Source organism: Halichondria panicea, chromosome 6 (genome assembly GCF_963675165.1).
Source record: "Halichondria panicea chromosome 6, odHalPani1.1, whole genome shotgun sequence".
Taxonomy (NCBI): Eukaryota; Metazoa; Porifera; class Demospongiae; order Suberitida; family Halichondriidae; genus Halichondria; species Halichondria panicea.
Window position 1 is genome coordinate 1,157,202 of NC_087382.1, and position 24,703 is coordinate 1,181,904.

Here is a 24,703-nt window from a genome sequence, read left to right on the forward strand (position 1 = left end):
TCTGCGTGTGCAGTGATCATGTCTGTACATGCAGTGATCATGTCTGCACATGCAACCATTAGTCTGTGCACATGCAGTGATCATGTCTCCTTGTCAAAGGTTTCTTTCAAAGATTTCACAATGACAGAGGGCATGTGATTTAAGCTGTTAGCCCTAAGACTTCGTCTGGAACTCTTATAGTCAAGAAGGAAGCTTATCTCCGTTGAAGGATGATCACTGCACACGCAGAGACTAATGGTTGCATGTGCAGACATGATCACTGCATGTGCAGAGATTAATGGTTGCATGTGCAGACATGATCACTGCATGTGCACAGACTAATGGCTGCATGTGCAGACATGATCACTGCATGTGCAGAGATTAATGGTTGCATGTGCAGACATGATCACTGCATGTGCATGCACAGACTAATGGTTGCATGTGCAGACATGATCGCAGAGATTAATGGTTGCGAGTGCAGACATGATCACTGCATGTGCACAGACTAATGGTTGCATGTGCAGACATGATCACTGCACACACAGAGATTAATGGTTGCATGTGCAGACATGATCACTGCATGTGCAGAGACTAATGGTTGCATGTGCAGACATGATCACTGCATGTGCACAGACTAATGGTTGCATGTGCAGACATGATCACTGCACACGCAGAGATTAATGGTTGCATGTGCAGACATGATCACTGCATAAGGCGATCATTGCACGTGCATGCTATCTCGGTATATTCACACCAGGGCACGCCTATGTACATGCAGACATTGTTATTGAAACACACGGTGCGCCATACGTAAGTGTGCGCATGTGCACACATTATTCTTAAACTATACTGACGGCATTCAGAGACTTAGCTCTAATACTTTATCTGGTACATACTACATACTGATAGTAGAGTTTGTATACTGACATGTGGAGATCAGCAGAACCAACAAGAAGGGCATCTTATTCACAGGATCTCAGATGGAGAGTGGTATGGCAGAGGCTAGCCTCGATTCCAGGCCGATTAAAATCGGCCTTGAATCGAGGCTAGACAGAGGCTAGCTTTGGATTTAAGATATCTACGTATAGCAAGGAACCTTAACATTAGTGTTGGAACTGCTCACAACATTTTCAAATTGTTTGAAGCAACTGGTGTGTTGAGCCCAAGAAACTAATTCCTCGTGAACACAAACTTGATGGCCATCATGAATTATACATTATTGGATTGATACTTCACTTTCCTACTCTTCAACTGTCAGAATTAGTGGATAAAGTTGCTGAAATAAGCGGCACGCTTGTATCTGTATCTACTATGTGCAGGCTACTTGCCAAATACGGCTTTACTCGGAAAAAAGTTCAGCAGATCGCTCTACAAAGACGTCTTGATCTGAGAGCCAGTTATATGGCCAGTATTTTCACCTACCATAAAGAAATGTTTGTTTTCCTTGATGAAACTGGGACTGAACTAAAGGATATGCTCAGACAATATGGATATGCAATCTGTGGTGAGAGAGCATGCAATTAATAACCGTTTACAGATTCAAGAACGTAATATGACGTCAATTGCTGCTATTTCAACAGAAGGTTTGGTGACTGTAGAAACAACTAATAACACTGTTGACGGTGAAGCTTTTCTGGACTTTCTTCGTGGCACTTTGATACCAGAGTTGCATCCTTTTGATGAGTACACCCCTATGTCTATCATAGTAATGGACAATTGCTCAATTCATCGTGTGCAGGAGGTTCAAGAGCTCCTAAATTCTGCTGGTGTTCTGACATTCTACCTATCACCGTACAGCCCTGATTTCGAACTAACTTTTAGTTACATCAAACATTATTTAAAACAACATGAAGACATAATATATACAATATCACCATGCACATACACTGATAAAGGCAGCGTTCAACAGTATCACTCAAGATATGTCCAAAAATTGGATTGAACATTGTGGATACTAATAATCATAATAATTATAGTTATGTATACATGTAGTTGTAAGTCTCGATTATACACATGTCTGTCTCAATATTTTTTCACTGTCACCCATAATGGTAGACTGCATCTCGTCATATTGTTGCTTATTGATTCCACCTTTTCAAGAAGCTCATGTATAACTGCAGAAGCTGTTGCACACACTGACCACGTAAATTCACCCTCTTTCCTGGAGAGACATTAACTGCATCAGGTGTTACAGTATCAGTTGTCTCCTCAATCATTGATTCCCAGCATGTGCTTTACTCGAGGCTGTCTTCCTACGTTGAAGTAGACAGCCTCGAGTAAAGCCGGGGCAACACGATAGTTATTCGAGGTCGATTTTTTGCCAATTCCTCTTTGCTCTATCTATGATTGAACTGCACTTGTGTTTATCAACCACTACCACCATCAGTCACTACTCAGTATCTTTTAGGAAGACCTATAATTAGTGAATATTATGAATCAGTTCAAGTCAGCGAGATAACACTGAGAATCATAATTATGTCTTAGTGAGTTGGATGTTGTGTTTATTTCTATGTCTTAATTCACATTTTTTAGGTATAGCTAATCAGATTTTTATGAGAATAATCGGATTTTTTATGAGGCACAATTTTCAAGAATTAATTAAAGAATAGAATAATGGGTGAAAAAATGCATGTTAAGTTGTTATTTGAGAGTGCATGGGAAGGTAATCCGGCCTGCATGTGTTTCTTATAATCCCCTATAACAGCACTGTATATAATTATAATTATGTGTGTGCATACAATGATACCCCTATATACAGTCATGCTAAGTGTCGAGATAGCTGTCATTTGCCTTAGTTTGTGGTATAATACTGATATAGGACACAATCAAACAACCATGCACAGCATTAGGGGCATCAATACATAATGATCTGTCTCCAACAGTTAGTTATACAATGTGCACAAATCGATAATTATACTGATAACGAGGTACATAATTGTTACAGGTACATAAATCAACAATAAACTTATAATTTCAGCTATGTTCGTAAGTGCATTCCTGAACACGTACGGGACCCAAATCATGTCAATTTGACTTTTCTGAACACCAGACAGGGCGGAGCAGGTGGGCGGGATTTTGTCCTGCATTGGGGACACTATACTCCTTCACTCTTTATACAGATAGAACACGATGTGTGGGGGAGGGGTCAGATATTATAATAGACAACTCTCTCAAAGATTGAGTACATGTATAGCTACCAAAACGGCTGAATTTCGGTAGCCCTTGCTCAATTATGCACCATAATTATACTATCAACTGACAGATTCCACTACAGGGAGGGAGGTTATTATTGTGACATCACTTCCTGCATGTAAAACCTCACCATAAAACCACAAACATGACAAGATTGTGAGGCAAAGATGCAGAAGACTTAACTGACTGGTTTATAACTATTGTTGAGTGTCGTTAGCGTGTTGGGAGCATAGGCTTTATTGTCAGTTTGCTCATTTTCACAGTCAACTGATGAGTGTCTTAAATGGTGCATCTATATATACAGCAAAAACACTAATATGTTGTATCAGTGAGATGCGTCATCATACAAAAATTTATGTCATTTCTACATGGAATTTCAAAAGAGGCGTTTCATTTAACATGTTTTGTAAATATTATGTTACTGTAACGAATGTGTTTTTACTGTATATATAAATGCATGCATCTCATGCACCTATATATAGCTGCCAGAGATAAAGTATTGATTGAATAGTCAACTGCATGCATGAATGCATGCTTTGGTCAAATATAGCTACTGTAACAACTGATCGAGTCTAAATTAAAAGCTAGATCTCTCTACAAACCAATATTTAGAAGCTAGATCTCTCTATGATTATAGTCCACTATATTTCAAGTCATTATGTATAGCTAAATGTAGTTTGTGCCCTTTGGCTTAGTTGCTCATCTTCTCCTTCAGAATCTCTTCAACAGCAGCGAGAATCTCTCCCTCAAGCTCATCTGAAATATTTTCACAATGAAAGCACTGCGGGTGATCAATGCATCAATGAATGTGTCAAAGCTACATAACAATAATTTATAAAACTACCAGTTATTGCTAATACATTGCATGTATACTAGCCTCGATCCCAGGCCGAGTTTTCGCTTTTATAACGGTTAGGCGAACAACCAGGCCTGGTACTAGTTGTCTGCGCATGCGTCAAATTTTCATTGTATTTGTGGTCGGCAAAAATATTTAATGAATCAATAATCGAAATTTGTACACAGAAAATGCAGAGTGAGTACACACAAAATATGCACATAGGGAGCTGCTTCACAAGGGCCTGGGGAGTTGCCAGTTGTGTTGCAGCACGATTACAGTGACCCAGGGCAACTTCAAGATGATTGAATGTCTTCAAATTACGTTTCAACGATTTAGCAGGCTGCTGGACTTCTCTGATTCTAGGCCCCAACTCGTATATAACTCAGTTAAACTTTGCTTGAGAAAACGTAGATTCTCTTGATGCCTCTGAGCTACCCAGCAACGCTCGAACAAGCAGGTCATACTCCAGTCCTGTAAGTATAGGACAATATTAAAGAAACCAAACACGGTTAAACCCTTACCTTAAACTGTCCAGTCTCGTCCATTAGTATAGCCAAGAGGAGCACTGTTGGGATAGCTGGATATTAGCCATTGCTCCTGTACAGAGAAGTAGACATTCTAAATACGTGTAGATCTATATTAAATTTCTCGTATTTTAAACAGGTTATAGTGTCATTGTCGACGAGCTGATGATGGCAGCACCAAGTTCTCTAGCTCACACTCTTCACTTGATCCACCATATTAATGATGAAACTATAGTCTATCTAGATCTTGCCAAACATGATGATATATAGCACAGGGCCCACACAAAAATGTCTGACCTTAATTAACAAGCTTGACAAAGCTTTATACCTCTTCCCTTGTTGTTCAGTCTTCAGAATAATGTTTTCTAGAGAAGCTTCAGCTAAGAGCCATTCCAATAATGATAAAACGGGAACTGACTTCTAGTACACGATAGTACACGAATATAAATGTCACAAAAGTGAACGAGAATATCCATTAGTCAGAATCTGACTAACGATTGACGCATGCGCAGACAACTAGTACCAGGCCTAGTTGTTCGCCTAACCGTTATAAAAGCGAAAACTCGGCCTGGAATCGAGGCTACATGTATACATGATAATTATCATGATAAACGTTTTTGCATTAATTTTGCTGCATCAGTCTAATCGCTAATCATATACGGAAACTCAAAGAGTCGACCATGATGTTGCTGAAAAGGATGCCAAAAGTCCAAATTAATGGATGCTGCTTCAGTAGAGCCTTGCAGTTCTCTCCTCACTCTTGCAGCTACTATATAGCTATAGCATTCTATAGTGCAGAGCTAACTACAAAGTATAATTATAATTATGGAGTAGCTACACTCCATGGACAAGTTTTTCTATGCACTCTTCTGAAAAGGCTATATAGTTATAGCTGCAATGGTATATTCAGCAAAAGGCATAACTCGAGAACCATGCAAGCATTATTTTGCAAATCTTCTTGAGCAGCTGTAGCAGTCTATACACACACTACCGTATACCATGCACACTTGCGCATGCGCACTGAGGCATAAGTTATAGTTATCAAAACTAAAAAACATTTGCAATGTGAACGTTGCTAGGATTGCCAGGAAAAGAAAAGCGCGAAAAAACAAGAAATTCGGCGAGTGCATAACTCCAATCCGTTACAACGTCATTCACATGTACATGTACTGTTTCAATAAGTTATATTATTATTTTTGTTTTGGTACTTTTCCTGGCCAATCCTTTCACATTGCAAGTAATAATTATAGTGATGTTAATTATGTGCTTTTTTTGCAGGCTATAGTTATGTGTTTATGACTCCCTTACAGTGTTGAGCAAACACGCAAGTGTTGGATGTGTGGGTGGAAGTATTCCAAGTTATTCATGACCAGCAGATAAAGACCAATGACTGTGACGTGTATTTACCCAACCTGTATTTCGATTTTAAAATTCCTTATCAACAGTAGGCCACTCGACTGTACATGTTCATGACGTTGTAACGGATTGGAGTTATGCACTCGCCGAATTTCTTGTTTCTTCGCTTTTTCGTGCTTTTCTTTTCCTGGCAATCCTAGCAACGTTCACATTGCAAATGTTTTTTAGTTTTGATTCCCTTTCTTTTTTCATACAGTAGTACATTATTGATAAGATAGAATTAATGTGACGTTGATTAACTTGTCATCGTCCTGTAATCTTGTTGAAGATAATATATAAGTGGTTGTTGGACAGAATTATATTATACTGTAGTGCCACAATGTTTTAATTTAATGGTATAGTGGCTTCGCCCAAAAAAACAATTGCAACAGTATACCATACTTATCTGACTTAAAGCCCCTCTCAAGTATAGTTCCCTTTCAAGTATAGTTATCTGCTACCTATAGTAATTATATTATACTCCTCAATAGTCTCAATCCCAGGCCGCACTTCACTCAGGGAATTGAGGAGTTAGCCTCCTTCACCGGCCTTCTTTTCTCAATAATGAAAGTGAAATACCTATGAGGAACATCAAGAAGAGAAGACAGGACTGGAATAAACATTATTCAGTATTTTATTCAGTCATTTATCCATGATAAAAATAATGGCAGCCATGTTTATACTGTAGATGTACTTCCAAGTGCAAAAGCATGGAGGCCTATGGTAGATCCAGTCAGTGCATAAATAGCATACGTACCTGAAGTGAGAGAATGGAGAGCTGAGCTGAAGAAAGGAGGTTTTGTGTTTATCGATGCACACAAAATAATGCAATTTTTCAAATATCAATAGTATTGCATGAGAATATTCATTGACTATAATTTCACACATTTATACAGATAAAAGGCTAACTAAGCTATCTATCCAGTCCATTTCTTGCTGTGGCCTTTCCCTGCAGAAATAGAGCAGTCTAAACACCAGTCAAAATTTATGCAATAATTGAAAACACACACAACTGCACTGTCAATCCTATGTACAACCTACTGGTTGTACTAATAAAAACTAAAAAACATTTGCAATGTGAACGTTGCTAGGATTGCCAGGAAAAGAAAAAGCGAAGAAACAAGAAATTCGGCGAGTGCATAACTCCAATCCGTTACAACATCATTCACATGTACTGTTTCAATAAGTTATAATTATTATTTTTGTTTTGATACTTTTCCTGGCCAATCCTTTCACATTGCAAGTAATAATTATAGTGATGTTAATTATGTGCATTTTTTGCAGGCTATAGTTATCAGAGCCGGAGGAAGCAAATATGAAGTGGTCAGGCCGGACCCATAAAGGGGGGTCCGGGGGTCCTCCCCCGGGAAATTTTTTGAATGGTGCTTGCTGGTGCATTCTGGTGCATTTTGAGTAATATTTAATAAATTTTAAAATTGACATTTTAATTGAGACAATCACAAAAATTAATATTGGTACAGGTATATGAGGTTGCACCTATAACTTTCCTGAGACGATGAATTATATATAACCTTAAGGAAGGAGATGTTCTTCTGCTGGTTTGGAGAGGCAGGGGCGTAGGCAGGAATTTGAGGAAGGGGGGGCTGAGCTGAAAGGGTGTGAAGGAGCGCCGAAAATTTTCGGCGACCGGAAACCACACCTCCTAATTAATGACTGATTTCCGGGAATAGTTGTTGTACCAGGAGTGTCTGGTTGTGTACGATTTATGATGTTACAATAATTATTTTGTTGTTAATATGCATGAAACATTGCTAATATTTACAGTGCTAACTACATGTACAATGTATATGATAATGTAGCTGATCAGTTACTTTGCTGGCTCTTCATCAGTACTCAGGCTGGCAGTACTAGAGGCTAGAGCTTGGCAAACTGGCACTAGAGCTTGGCAAGTTGGCACTAGATCTTGGCCTTGACTCACGCTTGAGAAATAATGGTCCAGTTTCTGCGACATAGTTGCTGCTCTCAATCAACCTCTGTGGTAGATTATTGATCAGTTGCACAGTGCATTGCACATGTGCAAGAAATAGTTTATAGCCACACCTGTTTCAATTAAATGGTGCATGCTAGCCAGCTAGCTAGCTAGCTTAGTTACACTGAAGAATCAAAGTTACTAGTATAGTATAGAGCTAGCTCTTGGACATGCTGTTTGTCTGCCACTAATCTATACCTGTAATTCCCAGGCTCAGTGAAGACAGTCATCAGAGAAGGTGGGGCTCTTAGTGTGGTTTTTGCAGAGGAAGGGGGGGCTCCAGCCCCCAAAGCCCTGCCCCTCCCTACGCCCCTGAGAGGCACCAATGTGAGGACACTGAAAGGAACTCGATTGCAGTTTAGAGAGAGACATTTTCTTCTGGCTTGCAGCTAGATCTGACACTAGATAGTCTGATACTGCAGTCTACTAGTCTATTACAGTATCTAGCTATTACCAGCACCGTTGAGTAAAGATTATTACCTAATTTTTCATTTTTAATGTTAACCACCGTTACCAAATAAATAAGTGAACACGAGAAAAGTGGTCAGGTTTTGGCCTGACCAACCTGACCGGTTCCGCCGGCCCTGGTTATGTGTTTATGTGACTCCCACAGTGTTAAGCAAACACGCAAGTGTTGGATGTGTGGGTGGAAGTATTCCAATATTTACCCAACCTGTATTTCGATTTTAAAATTCCTTATCAACAGTAGGCCACTCGACTGTACATGTTCATGACGTTGTAACGGATTGGAGTTATACACTCGTCGAATTTCTTGTTTCTTCGCTTTTTCTTTTCCTGGCAATCCTAGCAACGTTCACATTGCAAATGTTTTTTAGTTTTGATTCCCTTTCTTTTTTCATACAGTAGTACATTAATGATAAGATAAAATTAATGTGACGTTGATTAATTTGTCATCGTCCTGTAATCTTGTTGAAGATAATATATAAGTGGTCGTTGGACAGAATTATATTATACTCCTCAATAGTCTCGATCCCAGGCCGCACTTCACTCAGGGAATTGAGGAGTTAGCCTCCTTCACCGGCCTTCTTTCTCAATAATGAAAGTGATTCTGAAATACCTATGAGGAACATCAAGAAGCAAGAGAAGTTCAAGAAGAGAAGACAGGACTGGAATAAACATTATTCAGTATTTTATTCAGTCATTTATCTACGATAAAAATAATGGCAGCCATGTTTATACTTAGTCTGGGGGCCAGACCTAATAGCTCGGGGGCAAAATCAAGAGAGCTAGGATTAGGTCTGGAGACTCTTGCAGCATTTCCGTGTGCTCTAGCGGAATGTGGCCAGAGCCAATGAAATGCATATCCTATGTCATGTGATTTTTTAACCCAATGAAATGCGAGTATTGCCTTTGTGGAATTTGGATTACAGCCAATGGAATTTAGATACAGCCAATGAAATGAGAGTATTGCTACATCTACTCCTTCTTTATAACCTCCAATATCACAGTCTCCTCCCTATTGACATTCCAAGAGCACACGGAAGTGCTGCAAGAGTCTCCAGACCTTCTTTCTCTCTTCCCCCTCCCCCCTCTGAGAAAAAGGTCTGGCCCCCAGACTAGTTTATACTGTAGATGTACTTCCAAGTGCAAAAGCATGGAGGCCTATGGTAGATCCAGTCAGTGCATACGTCTAGCATAAATAGCATACCTGAAGTGAGAGAATGGAGAGCTGAGCTGAAGAAAGGGAGGTTTTGTGTTTATTGATGTCACAGCCACGCCCACCTCATAAGTTACCATGATTGTGCGTTGCTGTTTTTTTTTTTGTTTTTTTTCAAGTAGTGATAATAATTATGAGAGCAAGTCAAGAAAAATAATTGTAATGTTAATAATTATGTCTTTAATTCAGTTTTCCTGCAGGTAGCTAGGAGTGGACTGATCAGATCAATTGGTGAGGACTTCACAGCGTGGCCCCTAGATGAGCGGGCGCCACGGATACATTGTATTGCAGATCTCAGTAGAGAGAAAGACAGGCGGGCACGTAGCCAGTACAGGGTTGAGCAGTATGTCTGCTCCCATTTTTCAGCTAGACGAGAGGCAAGTCGCTTGTAGAATGTTGTGGACTGTTTTTCCATGCCCCCTGTGGCCGAAAGGACTATTGGAGTGAAGGTTGAGTGTTCGACATCTCGGACTCGTTGCTCATAAGCTCTTTTTTTTTCATTTTCGTGCTTTTTGTAACAGTTCGCAATGCTAGAGTTTTTGTTTGACGGAGCATGTGGGTTGAACACCCTGATATCCAGGAATGTCTTCTCTTGGCGTCCTCCCCAGAACCCCTTCATGGAGACATCAAGTCTGGCACCATTCGATATGTTGGCGGTTCTGTGAGCAAGGGTTTCGCCAGTCAGGGGTTGGAGATCAGGTTCCACCGAGACATCATGACAGATTTCTGTGAGTAGGTCGGCAGTGATATCCCTGATTTCATTGTGGCGGATCGATGGAAATCCTCCACGGGGGCAAGAGAGGACGTGCTCGATCGAGAAGTTGGCACCACAGTCGCAGTGTATTGGCGTACCTCCAGGCGTCCAACCATAGCGTAGACATAGGGCGTCCACAAAGGCACCTTTGTGTAGACTGAAGCCGAACTCCGAGATCGGTAGTGAGGTTAGCCAATTGGAGGCACCTCTCTCGCTTGCGAGATCCAGCGTCCTAGTGTTGGCAGGGGTGAGACGCTGCTTGATTACTTCTGCTGCTTGGGTGGATTGTTCCCTGCGCATCTGTTTGACGGCAGATTTGGCTGACAGCTGGGCATCCATGCACCCGAAGGAGTATTCTTGATTTTGTAGCAGGATGGACTCTATCAGTGGCTTGGAAATGGAGTGGGAAGCAGAGAACTGTAGATCACACTGTTTTGCTGTAGATCACACTGTTTTGCTGGGTTGCTTAGGCCCAGACCCCCGAATCTTGTGGGCAGGGCAAAGATATCCCTATCTGTGTCATTAGGGGGGGGGGGTCTTCCAGTGATGGTGGGAATGAACACAGTGCGTAGGATGTTCTCCAGCGGTTGAAACTGACTGCCCAGATTCGGCACGATACGGGAGAGATGTGCGTTGCTGTGGCAGTCATTTAAAGATGGCGGAATTGCGTATGTAAGAAAAGTAGAGCCTGAGAGGTCATCTGCCTCTTGGAAGCGAACGCAATTCTGAGAAAAACGCCCATGGTCCAGGTTCTATTCGACTAGAGGCTGTATCTAGAATCTTCTGAACATGTCTGTACAAGGAGGAAATGCTTTTCAAGAAAGTTACTTACTTACTTACTTAGTCAGTCAGACAAAACGCGGTGAAATATGAAAATAGTGCAATTTTTCAAATATCAATAGTAATGCATGAGAATATTCATAGACTATAATATCACACAATTACACAGATAAAAGGCTAACTAAGCTATCTATCCAGTTAGTTTCTTGATGTGGCCTTTCCCTGCAGAAATAGAGCAGTCTAAACACAAGTCAAAATTTGTGCAATAATTGAAAACACACACAACTGCACTGTCAATCCTATGTACAACCTACTGGTTGTACTAACCTAATGGTTGTACTAACCTACTGGTTGTACTAATAATACAACCTACTGGTTGTACTAATAATATGGAGAGAATTTATGTATGGAATTTATGTATGAGCTCCTGCGTGGTGTAATAGTGGGTAGTATATTAATTTTATGTTGCTCTTTTTCTATTGGTTTGCTATTCAGTGTTTCTTTGGTTTGAGCTGGTTGTAACTATGTGCCAGGGTTGAGGGGTGTGGCCTTCATTGCCATGTACGTGGTCTCGTACCTGGGAGGAGGTCTACTCATTCGATACGCGGCTTACCTTTCTATATAATAGTTATAGACTGAGTCCAAGGTCTCTATGGGGTTTTGAGACCTGAAGGCCCGAGGCTGTAGCATCTCGAGCGTAGCGAGGGTGCTACTAAGGGCCTGAGGGTCTCAAAACTCCATAGTGACCGTTGACGAGGCCTATAACTGGTTTAGAATAGTGCTAAGCAAGCTAGGCTATATTAACACAAAGAAGACTCTGAAACCAAGAGTTTCTACAAGCCTCAAGCAACGTTAAAGCTTTGCTCTGGCTAGTCTACATAAAAAAACTCACATTGATGAAGGCAGTTTCTGTTTCTTGAGAATCACGCATTGCAAATAAAAAGTTGCTATTGTCATAGTAGTTAGCTCTGCACTAGAGCACTAGCTATTGTAGCTGCAAGAGAGAGATAAAAGCTGCAAAGCGGCACTGCAGAACGCAAAACTTTAAAAAAAATTAATTTTTAATGATGCACTGTATCATCGTTACTATGACTTCAACATAAACTGTGTGATGTTGCCATGTTCCATACAAGTTAATCTTGACATCATCTTGCCTGTAGGCATAATCAGTATTATATCCCGTTGCTACGTTGTTGCCAAGTGCAATATGAAGCATATTGCACTGCTGAAAGTCATATTGCACTGACCGCAAAGTCATATTGCACTGACCGCAAAACGCCCCTCTGGCAATTAGACAGACAATTAAATTAAAATTAAATTAATACACATGAGAAATAACAAGTATCAAAGTATGTCCAGCCATGCAGGAATGAATGTTCAGCACTGCTGGAGTTTCTTCTTGCAACTGTGCAGGTTTTAAAATTGTCCAAGATTTATTTTGTGGAAGATTCTGTGTTCCTAGATCGACCTAGTCCTCGACATCTTGATGCATGTCAATTCTGCTTCACCGTAGCACTCATAAGAAGTGGCTCTTTTTGCTGGGGGCATGAGCTGTTTTGCAGCAGTGTAGAAGCGAGCTTTCTTGGCTTGGTTATGAGGCCGAGCGTAGACCAGCAGCTAGTATTCACTGAGTAGTGGGGTGGGGCTGTTTCTTTGCAGCAGTAAGTGGGGTGGGGCTGTTTTGCAGCACCAGAAGTGGGGTGGGGCTGTTTTGCAGATTTCAGTTAAAACTCCAACAATTTTATGTCAAGCCATTTGTCGGTCATGCCAATCTTATACGCTGCAGATAGATCTACTGGCGTCTAGAAGAGAGAAGAGATGGAGCTGTGTCTAGAGTTGTCTCTGTCTTTTTTTGTGCTGTTTATATTGTGTTACTAGGACAGTGTTATGTTGCTATGCCCTCGGGATATAAACTAGTTATAACACGTGCACTCGGGCTGCATGGCATATATTGCACTCAGCCCTCGGGGCTGGCGCCCTCGTGCTTCAGTGCAATATATTCCATACATCCCTCGTGCCCGTGTTATAACTATAACTAATAGACCTACTTAGAAGACCTCAGGTCCATAAGTGAAATAATGGACCTCTCAGTGACCTATCAGATTGCAGTATTACTACAAGCATTTTCTAAAGTGCAGGTTATCATTGCATGGAATGTGTAGTTTATGCTAATATTGTAGAATTACATCTCCCACCAAATCCCCTGCCCCCCATGCACATAGTAACTGGTGACCCCCCTGGGAGCTCTGTTGACTTAGATGTAGAGAAAAAAAGTTTTAAGTTGATATACAATCATGCTATATTGCGAAATTTGTCAGATAATCACATGCAAAAGTTTCCTCAGCCACAAATGTATAGTTTAGATGATTCTGATCCCAAACAGCAGTATGATAATTATTTGTAGCATATCGTTTTATTATAAAGGGTTACAGTAGGCAGTCATTTGCTTGTACACTGTTTATCTGTTTTTGTCAACTGACACTTGCCATTTAATGGCTGGCAATAGCGATTGCAGTGTCTCCTTGAGTTGTTGGGTGGTCGGTCTTTGCTCCAGCACTCGTCAATGGTGGCCAGAACCAGTCGTGTGTTCTGTGGTGTGTGGGTGTGTGGGGTAACCACAAACTTCCTTTCAGTTTCTGGGAAGCAGGGTGGTACCGCTACTAATGGGTTTTCTGAAAACATACAGGGAATTGGAAGCCTGGACTATGTCTGATGACAGCTAATGTACATATGTGATACTATATAAATGTTGTTATTATTATTTGTATGTGTGTGCACTTGACTAATGTGTACATTGTTTACTTAGTTAATTTGTACTGTAGCTATATGCATGGTTTCTGTTATAGGTAGGTTAATTACTTCCTGTGGAGCAGAGCCTCCTTTTGTGTTAACAATAGATTCTTTGTTGTAAAGAGGCCCTGCGCGTTTCTCTTGTTTTTGGTGCATGTATGATCTCTGTTTTGTCAGTTGTTACTTTTGTCTATCTTGTTTAATGTTAAACCCTTGTCAAATCTTGAACTGACTCAGCCGCTTAGCTAGTTCTAGCACTCAACTCTGCCAACACTAAACCCTCTGGCCTGTGGAAGACTACTTGTATACAATATATCTCCGCATACTCCACTGCTGTATTCACACGTGAGGCTGTGTTTGGATCTTGTAAGCTGAAAAGGAATTAGGTAAGTTATCAGTTATCACTGTGCAAACTTGCGTAGTGAAACTGAACGATTTTGATAAGAATTTTTGCCTTATTAAGTTCAATTGCATAAACTCTGGATACCACTATCTTGTTCCATGCACATATTCTAGATGATCTATAGCAAGTATTTTAAGTTTTGGTGTCAAACTAGAAGCAGCTATTGCTGCTTCTAGTTTGACACCAAAACTTAAAATAGTATACTGATACTGCATTAATTGTATTTAAATATACTTGTAATTTTATAGTATCGGAGAGAACATGCACTGCACCTGGTTGATGCTGCTACTGACCCTAGCTACTGTTACCAGGAGTGAGCACTATCACATTGTGCCAGTGGATTCAACTGACTTGTGTCATGACTATCAAAATGGAACTTGTTTCACTCTCGAGCAGCTTGTTCAAACAGACCTGTTATCTGGTGGAGACAATCTCACCTTGAGCTTTCTACCTGGAGATCATTTATTAAGTGAAATGCTTTACATTTGTAATTTCACAGAGGTGATTATTGCTGGCCAAAATGCCACCATCAATTTGAACAATTCTGGTAGAGTGCAGATATCTAATATCAGTGCGTTGAGTATTGAAGGAGGTTTGCATTTCACTGGAGCAAGTGATGAAAGTAGTTCAGGCTACATGAACATTTCTCAATGCTATTTGGTAGACTTGAAATTGCTAAAGTTGGAAGCTTGTACACTCGGGATCACTCGTACGGTAACTGTGACGATTGAACAAGTTCTCTTTGTGAACAACACTAGCACTGACAGAGCATTGATTGTTAAGGCTGATACTGTGTATATTGAAAAGAGCGACTTCTTCAGTAACAATGGCGGTGGAGCAGTTCACATTGAATCAAGTCAAACTGTTATTAATGGTTCAAGGTTCGATTCCAATACTGCTGCATATGGTGGAGCAGTGTTTGTGGCCTCTGCAAATGTGACTATCAGTTGGAGCAACTTTACAAATAATAGCGCTTATTATAATGGTGGAGCGATTAGTACTTCCGAAAGTAATTTGTCCATATACAACTGTGCGCTACTAAACAATAGTGCTATCGTTGGCGGTGGAGCAATTAATAGCCTGGAAGGGAGTGTCTCAATCTCCGACAGTGAGCTAGCGTACAACAGTGCTGAATATGGTGGAGCGATTTCCACCTTTGAAAGTAATTTGTCCATATACAACTGTGCGCTACTAAACAATAGTGCTATCGTTGATGGTGGAGCAATTATTAGCCTGGAAGGGAGTGTCTCAATCTCCGACAGTGAGTTAGCGTACAACAGTGCTGAATATGGTGGAGCAATTTCCACCTTCAAAAGTAATTTGTTCATTTCCAACTGTGCACTACTGAACAATAGTGCTATTTTTGGCAGTGGAGCAATTATTAGCCTGGAAGGGAGTGTCTCAATCTCCGACAGTGAGCTAGCGTATAACAGTGCTGAAAATGGTGGAGCAATTTCCACCTTCAAAAATCATTTGTCCATGTATAACTGTGCGCTACTAAACAATAGTGCTATCTATAGCGGTGGAGCAATTTATAGCCAGGGAGGGAGTGTCTCAATCTCTGACAGTGAGCTAGAGTACAACAGTGCTAAAAGATCAGATGGAGTGATTTTGGTTTTTAATGGAGAGTTACTAATATCCAATAGCAAGCTAATAAACAACAAGGCAGCCTTTGGTGGAGTGATTGCACTTTTCGTGGGTAATGCATCTATCTTGAGCTGTAATATAACAGACAATGAAGCTGTAGTTGGTAATGGAGGAACTAGTCTTGGTGGAGCAATTTTGATATATACTGGAACTATATCTGTCTCCAAAGTCATGTTTAAAAATAACAGTGCTGACGTTGGTGCAGTGTTTTTTGTCGCTGATGGCACTGTGATCATTTTCGACTCTCTGCTCACAAACAACAGAGCCACCCAACAAGATGGAGTGATTGCGGTTGCTTTCTCAAGTTTGATAATTACTAATACAAGCATATTTGACAATTTTGAGGGTGAAAATATCATTTACGTAGTACATTCTAACTTGTCATTTACGGGAGTTAACAACGTTAGCAATAATGTAAGCCCTGTGTATTCTCTAAGCAGTCGAGTGGAGTTCAATGGACCCACAACTCTCAGTAACAATCGTGGTGTGCAGGGTGGAGCCATCAGAGCAGTCCTGAGTCAAATCTATATCAATGCAGAAGGAGTGGTCATTTCTAACAATACTGCTACTGTTGGAGGAGGTGTTTTTCTGAGAGAGAGCACACTCTTTGTTCACTATCCCATAGAGATTTCTCACAACACAGCACAAAATGGTGGTGGGATTTATGCATACTCAAGCGAAATTGAATTTGATTCGAAGGTCACTACTGGTTGTATATTTAATAATAACTTTGTCCTGTGTACATGTAGTGACATGGAACCTGTACTGTTTGTGAGTATTATAGATCGAAATGATGCTCAAAATGGAGGAGGTATTTATGCAGTCGCTTCAAACATCAAGGCTTTTTCTCACGCTCACATCCACATACAGTCAAACTCAGCAAACAACAGTGGAGGTGGAGTGTATCTACAACAAAGTTCCAAGATCTATATTTTGAAACAGAACTTGGAGATAGAACTTGGTAAAACGCTGGTCAAGCTAGAAATCCACAATAACACGGCTCAATATGGAGGGGGGATATTTGTGGCAGACAGTACTGAGAGTGGTGTGTGTAGAGGAGAGGATGTAACTACTGCAGGAGATCTGACACAAACAGAATGCTTCATTCAAACTCTAGATCTCCATGGTCTTGATATCAATTTTACTAATTTGTTAACTTTGGTCCTAACTTTTAATGAACAAGTTAAGTGTTTGAACAGTACAGTTAATTATTGCAATACTTTTTTGACTAACAACACAGCTTCCCAGTCAGGAGCAGATATTTACGGAGGTCTGTTTGACAGGTGTACTGTGGATGTATCAGCCGAACTCTCTTCATCAGACAATGGATTTGAGTACTTAAACAATACTGTGCATTATTCATCAATAGCTTCAAAGGCTGTCAGAGTAAAGTTGTGTAACACCACCAAGCAAACCATTTCTGTTAGAAAAGGACAAGCATTCACAATCAGTGTTATGGCTGTAGACCAAGCTGGAAATCCAATGAATAATGCCATAATTCACAGTTCTGTTATCACTGAGAGCCGTAGAGTTGATCGTCTCAAAGAAGGACAAGCACAACAAGAAGTTGGCAATCAGTGCACAGAATTAGAGTACAATGTATTCTCACAAGACAGCTCTGCTCAAGTGGAACTCTATGCTGAGGGTCCATGCAACAATTTGGGAATTTCAAGACAAATTCTAAACATCTCTTTTCTAAAGTGTGAATGTCCTATTGGACTCCAACCAATCATGTCCTCAATTGAGTGCAAGTGTGACTGTGATCCAGTGTTGCAACAAGAATATCAGATAACAAACTGTTCTGATGAAAATGAGACCATAAAATTGGAAAGTAATAACAACATATGGATAGGAGTCACTAATACCACTAACGGAAGTAGGTATGTTGTTAGTAACTGTACATTTGACTATTGTGTACTAAAACCAGTCAACATCAGTCTAAGCAACCCTGACGAACAGTGTGCCCACAATCGAAGTGGTGTCTTGTGTGGAGAATGTGAACCAGGACTCAGTCTTGTGTTAGGTACTTCACGATGTGAACTCTGCTCAAACTCTTACCTTCTCCTGCTACTCCCGTTTGCCCTGGCAGGCATAGTACTAGTTGTATTCATTCTCGTTTTCAACATTACCATAGCAACAGGCACTATCCATGGGCTGATCTTCTACACTAATATATTAGCTGCAAATCAGTCGATTTTCGTGCCTTTTCATAACCCTTTGACAGTTTTCATATCGTGGGTGAATCTTGACTTAGGTATTGAGACATGCTTTTATGATAGAATGAACTCTCAAGCAAAAGTGCTCCTTCAAATGGTCTTTCCTGCTTACCTGTTTCTTCTGATGTTCTTAATAATCATTTTGAGCAAGTACTTTGACTTTTTTGCAAAGCTCCTCTCCAACAGGAACCCAGTTGCTGCCCTAGGCACACTCGTCCTACTCTCTTATTCCAAACTCTTACGGTTTATCATTGCTGCACTGCAATACAGGGTCTTGAATTATCCTGATGGTGCAACCAAGGTGTTGGATTTTCCCAACAATTCAAGTGATAATATAGTTTGGTTGTATGACGGCAATGTGCAATATTTCACTCCCGGTCATGTCCCTCGGTTTATTTTTGCCACCATAATCATCATTTCTGGTATATTGTTCACTGTACTGCTCTTCTTTGGACAATGGTTTTCTCGGTGCTCAAAATGGAAGCTCATGAAATGGACTAAGAACACATACTACAATGGCTTCATGGATGCATACCATGCTCCATTCACTCCCAAGCATCGCTACTGGGTGGGACTGCTCCTATTTTCTTTGATTGCTCATAACCTAATAACAGCTTTGGCTTTGGACACTTCTCTCCCTGTACTATCAGCTGGATCTATAACTGTTGGACTGATTGTTTTCAAATTGCAGAATTATCCAGTGTACAAAATACGATTCAATGAGTTACTGGAAACACTCTTTTTCCTCAATCTTGCAATTCTAGCGTATGGCACCCTCTACATAGGAAACATCAATGAGAGTCAAAACATAATATCCAACATTTCAATGGCAGTGGCTTTTATTTTGTTTGTGGTGATAGTTTGCTACCATTGTTACGAGTATATGTTGAAGAAAGTCCCTGTTCTGCAAAACTCACTCAAACTGAGAAAAATGATTCCACGAGTTCACAAACTGGAACAATACGAAATGGAGAATAATGAAACCTGGACAAACGTGGACAGATATGATCCGTACACTGATGGAGCCATGGAAGAAGCTGACCCTGATCGTTACATCACTCCTCCCATCATCCGACCTGCCACGAGGCCGGACCAGCTGAGAGAGCCTGCCCTGGACGTACTAGCCCCCCTCACCACAGAGGACTACAGACCAGCCCCTCCCCCTCCTCAAGCTACAGCTGACAATGCACCCAAAGTCACACACACTGTAATCGATGTCGTGAAAGAGTAACATTAACATAATTATAGATGCACAATTTTATATTTATTGACTTTTTGTGGACTAGATTCAGTTACTTGTAACGACTTTGCTAGTTAGTTTCCTGTATACTCCTGTGTTGTACTGTATCAAGCATGGGTTCCTGTACTCCTGTGTTGTACTGTATCAAGCATGGGTTCCTGTACTCCTGTGTTGTACTGTATCAAGCATGGGTTCCTGTACTCCTGTGTTGTACTGTATCAAGCATGGGTTCCTGTACTCCTGTGTTGTACTGTATCAAGCATGGGTTCCTGTACTCCTGTGTCAGTATACTATAGACAATTTAAGTCCTGTGTGTTATACTATTTATTACTTCTTTTGTATAGTTCTCTAATTTATTGCTTTGTGCTCTAGCAGCTTGCTCCTATATAGTGTCACCCCTATATAGCTTTGTGTATGGGAGCCTCTGCTCCGCTTGTCTTTGTTGTACTTAGTCTTTACAGTCTATGTTATTGTGCATGTGTTAGTTGATCTATGGTTGAATGATAGAATCTCATCTTGAACTGTCGCACGCTGCTCAGTGCACAAACTTTAAATTACCATTTGAATTTGAACAAGGGGAATAGTTTGCCCAATGGAACAGCATCGTATACGATACTACTGTTGACCAAGTTACTGGTCACTTCACGGGGAACCTAAATAACTAACACCAACCCATCTTGTACATCCTTGTTGGTGTTTGAGCGGCTCAGCCAGCCCTACTTCCCCCTATTTTTCCACAAAATGCTTTTGCACTTGTATAATTATAGTTCAGTGAAATGTGAGTGAAATAATACCAGTCGTTTGTTCTGTGGTGTGTGTGTGTGTGTGTGTGTGTGTGTGTGTGTGTGTGTGTGTGTGTGTGTGTGTGTGTGTGTGTGTGTGTGTGTGTGTGTGTGTGTGTGTGTGTGTGTGTGTGTGTGTGTGTGTGTGTGTGTGTGTGTGTGTGTGTGTGTGTGTGTGTGTGTGTGTGTGTGTGTGTGTGTGTGTGTGTGTGTGTGTGTGTGTGAGTGAGTGTGAGTGTGTGTGTGTCGGTGTGAGTGAGGTGTGGGTGGAGTAGAGTTTTATTCGTGCAACCTCGCGGCCACTCCTATACCCTCGTGCAACCTCGCGGCCATACTCTTATACCCTTGTGCAACCTCATGGCCATACTCCTATACCCTCGTGCAACCTCGCAGCCATGCTCCTATACCCTCGTGCAACCTCATGGCCATACTCCTATACCCTCGTGCAACCTCGCAGCCATGCTCCTATACCCTCGTGCAACCTCATGGCCATACTCCTATACACTCGTGCAACCTCACGGCCACTCCTATACCCTCGTGCAACCTCGCGGCCATACTCTTATACCCTTGTGCAACCTCATGGCCATACTCCTATACCCTCGTGCAACCTCGCAGCCATACTCCTATACCCTCGTGCAACCTCATGGCCATACTCCTATACACTCGTGCAACCTCGCGGCCATACTCCAATACCCTCGTGCAACCTCACGTGCAATCTCATGGCCATACTCCTATACCCTTCTGCAACCTCGTGGCCATACTCCTATACCCTCGTGCAACCTCATGGCCATATATACCTTTTTTTTTAAGTGTCCTAATTGAACAGCTCAGCAGAACTTCAAAGGATAATCGCATTCATGATACTATCCAATCTGCCACAGAATCCAATATCATGCAACATTCACAAGTTGATAGCACGCTCCCTCCCAGATTGTTGTTGTAAAATTTACAACAATTTGACCAGTAAAGGGTTAAGAGTGCATGCATGCATTACTTACTGGTATTAGCTATTCTAGTGACATTTTCTCATTGACAGTGACTCATAACCACTGACTGCAATTGTTCATCACTTCAAGTTGCATGTTAAAGCATTTTCTCTGGATATCGTCATGAAGATTTCAATGATTGCCAATGTGGCTCTGCTATATCTCTCGTGGCCTTGGCCTCTTCTGCTCAGTCCTCATGACCATGGTTATTATCAGCAGCTGATAGATGCCCTGGAGCTGGAGCAACAAGATGACTCAGGTATATAATAATGTATTATCTTGTTACTAACCACCACTAGAATTAATGAAAGTGGCACCATTATAATTTGATAGCTTGCACTATTAAGTTGGTTCATGTTAAATTGATAGTTGACATGAGAATAATCATACATTACTTTGACTACAGCTCGTCAGCAACACTATTATCAGCTGAAAAATGGCCCAGCTGCTCATATCAATGAAAAAACGGGTATGACATTATAAGCAGAATACAAAAAGTTTGTAATACAGTAGAACCTCGCTAATCCAAATAGAGCCGGACCAGACCCTATCCAATTATAATTTTTTATTTCATTACCGTAATTGATGTAATTACAGCGCCACCATAATTTAAGCGCCACGTCATCATCAGCATAATTTTTTAGGTCCTAAAAAAGCACCAACCGTTGTTGGAATTATTTTTTTCTGGCGCTTATAAAAAGGCTTGTTTGAGACATCAAGACAATCATCCTGCATCTTTGACTTCCTTCACTTCTAACCTAATTACAAGTACACTTCCTAGTAAAATATGCGACATGCATATGTAGACACATAATTTATTATAGACAAGACAATTCACTGCGGATTTAACGCAAGCTGTGGATATAGTGTATGACCCATTCCTGCGCATGGGCATCTGAAGGCCAAACGAGACCAAGCAGCAGACCGCAGAGGTCCTTAGTGATGTGAGCTCTCACGCTAATCAGAGCATGCACGTGATGAAGTTAATCAGCCAAAAATTATACTGAAGAAAATTGGGGAAGTTAATTATGGACCATACTCTATTGAGTTACGCATACGTATCAATTTAAGGCTTTAGCAATCACACTAATACAAAAATGTTGGTTTGAAGCATATAAAGTCTCTTGTCACTCGTAGCTGCAAGTGTGCTCTTTCACTGTCAGAAACGCAAAGTCTCTTAGAGCCAACCCATGCACTGTCCACGTAAAGTGATCGTGGGTTGATATCTCGCTCCATTCTATCACTCCGTAGTCGGTTCATTGTAACTCCACATCTGCATGGTGCAGATTGTTGCTCTATACAGAATTTCATTTTCCGTAGTACTGAGTTCACTTCCATTTCAGGCATAGGCCACTTTAGTTGATGATCGGTCCGTTTTCAATTTTGTATGATGAAATTGCTGTCAATTATTTCGGGCAAGGTATACCAGGCCGCGCCTTTCTCTTCGCGACTGGAATCGAGGCTAAGCTGCTAGCTATTACATCTGCAAGGGTTAATTTTGGAATGCATTGCCCTGCTACGTCCACTCATTTTCCCTTCACTTCCACCTTTTCTGATTTCTGGCTTTCTTATGGGGTGCCATTTGTGTCAAAATTAATACAAATTGCACGTACATTATAAATGAATACATATATATATAAATGCAGATGGTACATTATATGATATGCAGGTGCCCCATATGTAAATGCAGCATGTGCATATAGCAAATGAAGTGGTTGCATATACAAATGCAGCACGTACATTTGTATATGTACCTGATATATATAAATGCAGCATTCGCATATAATAAATGCAGCAGTTGCATATAATAAATGCAGCAGCCTCATATAATAATTATATGCAGCAGCGTCATATAATAAATGCAGCAGCCTCATATAATAAATGCAAGCAGTCCCATATAATATATGTAGCAGTCGCATATAATAAATGCAGCAGTCCCATATAATATATGCAGCAGTCGCATATAATAAATGCAGCAGTCCCATATAATATATGTAGCAGTCGCATAATTATAATAAATGCAGCAGTCACATATAATAAATGCAGCAGCCTCATATAATATATGCAGCAGTCGCATATAATAAATGCAGCAGTCGCATATAATAAATGCAGCAGCCTCATATAATATATGCAGCAGTCGCATATAATAAATGCAGCAGCCTCATATAATATATGCAGCAGTCGCATATAATATATGCAGCAGTCGCATATAATAATTATGTCTTGGTGCGCATGCGCATTCAAGCGAGGTATTACGGGTATACGGTAGTGTTTTTATGTGTCTTGTGTGTAGACTATAGCTGCTACAGCTGCTCAAAGATCAATGAAGTGCAAGTAAGGGTTTCTATAGGCCTTCTAGTCATGTTTTCTTGGATTTAATTAGTGTATTTGCAATTTGTTCTCGAGTTATGCTAAGTGTTCCTTTACTTGCAATGACATTGCAGCCTTTTGAGAAGAGTGTAGAAAAACTTGTCCATGGTGACTGAGTGTTGCTATACTCTATACTTATAGTAGTTAGCTCTGCGCTATATATGCATAGTTACAGACAACTTAGTCTCCTTATGCATGTAGCTATATCACTTACTTGGCGGATCCGGATCCCTCCTCGGGGGTTCGCACTCACTGCAAACTGGAATGGCTATGGCCTTGCTATCGATTTCAAAACACGCTCCTGAGAAGGATAAATTTTTAAACGAAATGCATTAGCTACAAGTTTAATTCCATTTGCAGTAAATAAATCGTAGGTCACCTCTCACTCCAATAGATGTGTAGAAGTTAATAAATTTTGTGGTCGGGTCAGTGATATTGAGTCTGTACTTTAAAACAGGAATCGGCAGGATACTCACGGAAGGAGAAGGGAGGCTGCACGGTACTCCGATCCATCACTAATGAAACAGTACTGGTTCGGTCCTATATAATTATTGTGCATTGGACATAGAAAGTAAACTGACACATAAAATTATATTGAAAACAGGCTGGCTTACCATTCTCACAAATATGGACGTATGTCGTGAAATCCCCATTGCTGTATCTGGCAGACTGGCAAATTACTTTGTCGTATACATTTTTCCTGACCGTAGCCGTGGAGAGAGCAAAGACAGAGCTCAGAAAGAACAGAGTAAATATCTTCATCGTTGTGATACGTTTTGTTGAAACAAGCTTGCCTACGACCTTTTTTATAGCGAGCAAACATGTGCGCGCATGCGCAAATGCAAACTTAAGTAGTTGGGCGGAGTCCAATACCTGTACCAAGGAGGAATCCAGCGGCCTGGTCTCGAGGCTAATAGGACCGGACACGCAAAATCAATTCACTTTTTTGGGGCTCTGGAAAAGTGACCTTCTAGTTTGGATAGTGTGATTTTACCAGGGCAAGAGCGAATTAATACTGTTACATAATTATAATTATAGGGTACATGCTGCCTGTATGGTATAAGCATTAATTATTAATTCTACCTCCCTCCCTCAGATTGTAGAGGCTGAGGTATGTGTCATGCAGGTATACGAGTCGA

General features: G+C 40.7%; 3 protein-coding genes and 1 long non-coding RNA gene across 4 annotated transcripts; 3 read left to right on the plus strand and 1 right to left on the minus strand.

The window, feature by feature from the left end:
- Positions 1 to 9,768: 9,768 nt before the first annotated feature.
- Positions 9,769 to 10,689, minus strand: LOC135337174 (uncharacterized). Its single transcript, XM_064533073.1, has one exon. The coding sequence runs from the start codon at positions 10,687 to 10,689 to the stop codon at positions 9,769 to 9,771; it is 921 nt and encodes a 306-aa protein (XP_064389143.1).
- Positions 10,690 to 13,969: 3,280 nt separating this feature from the next.
- On the plus strand, positions 13,970 to 15,746 carry LOC135337175 (probable outer membrane protein pmp7). The gene is made up of 3 exons (XM_064533074.1): positions 13,970 to 14,306; positions 14,572 to 15,638; positions 15,694 to 15,746. The coding sequence occupies exons 2-3, from the start codon at positions 14,585 to 14,587 to the stop codon at positions 15,744 to 15,746; spliced, it is 1,107 nt and encodes a 368-aa protein (XP_064389144.1). The 5' UTR covers positions 13,970 to 14,306; positions 14,572 to 14,584.
- On the plus strand, positions 15,701 to 19,729 carry LOC135337762 (uncharacterized). Its single transcript, XM_064533739.1, has one exon. The coding sequence runs from the start codon at positions 15,803 to 15,805 to the stop codon at positions 19,415 to 19,417; it is 3,615 nt and encodes a 1,204-aa protein (XP_064389809.1). The 5' UTR covers positions 15,701 to 15,802; the 3' UTR covers positions 19,418 to 19,729.
- Positions 19,730 to 21,013: 1,284 nt separating this feature from the next.
- LOC135336862 (uncharacterized) lies at positions 21,014 to 24,359 on the plus strand. The gene is made up of 3 exons (XR_010394963.1): positions 21,014 to 21,453; positions 21,601 to 21,663; positions 24,022 to 24,359. It is a non-coding gene; the product is annotated as an uncharacterized LOC135336862 (long non-coding RNA).
- Positions 24,360 to 24,703: the final 344 nt, after the last annotated feature.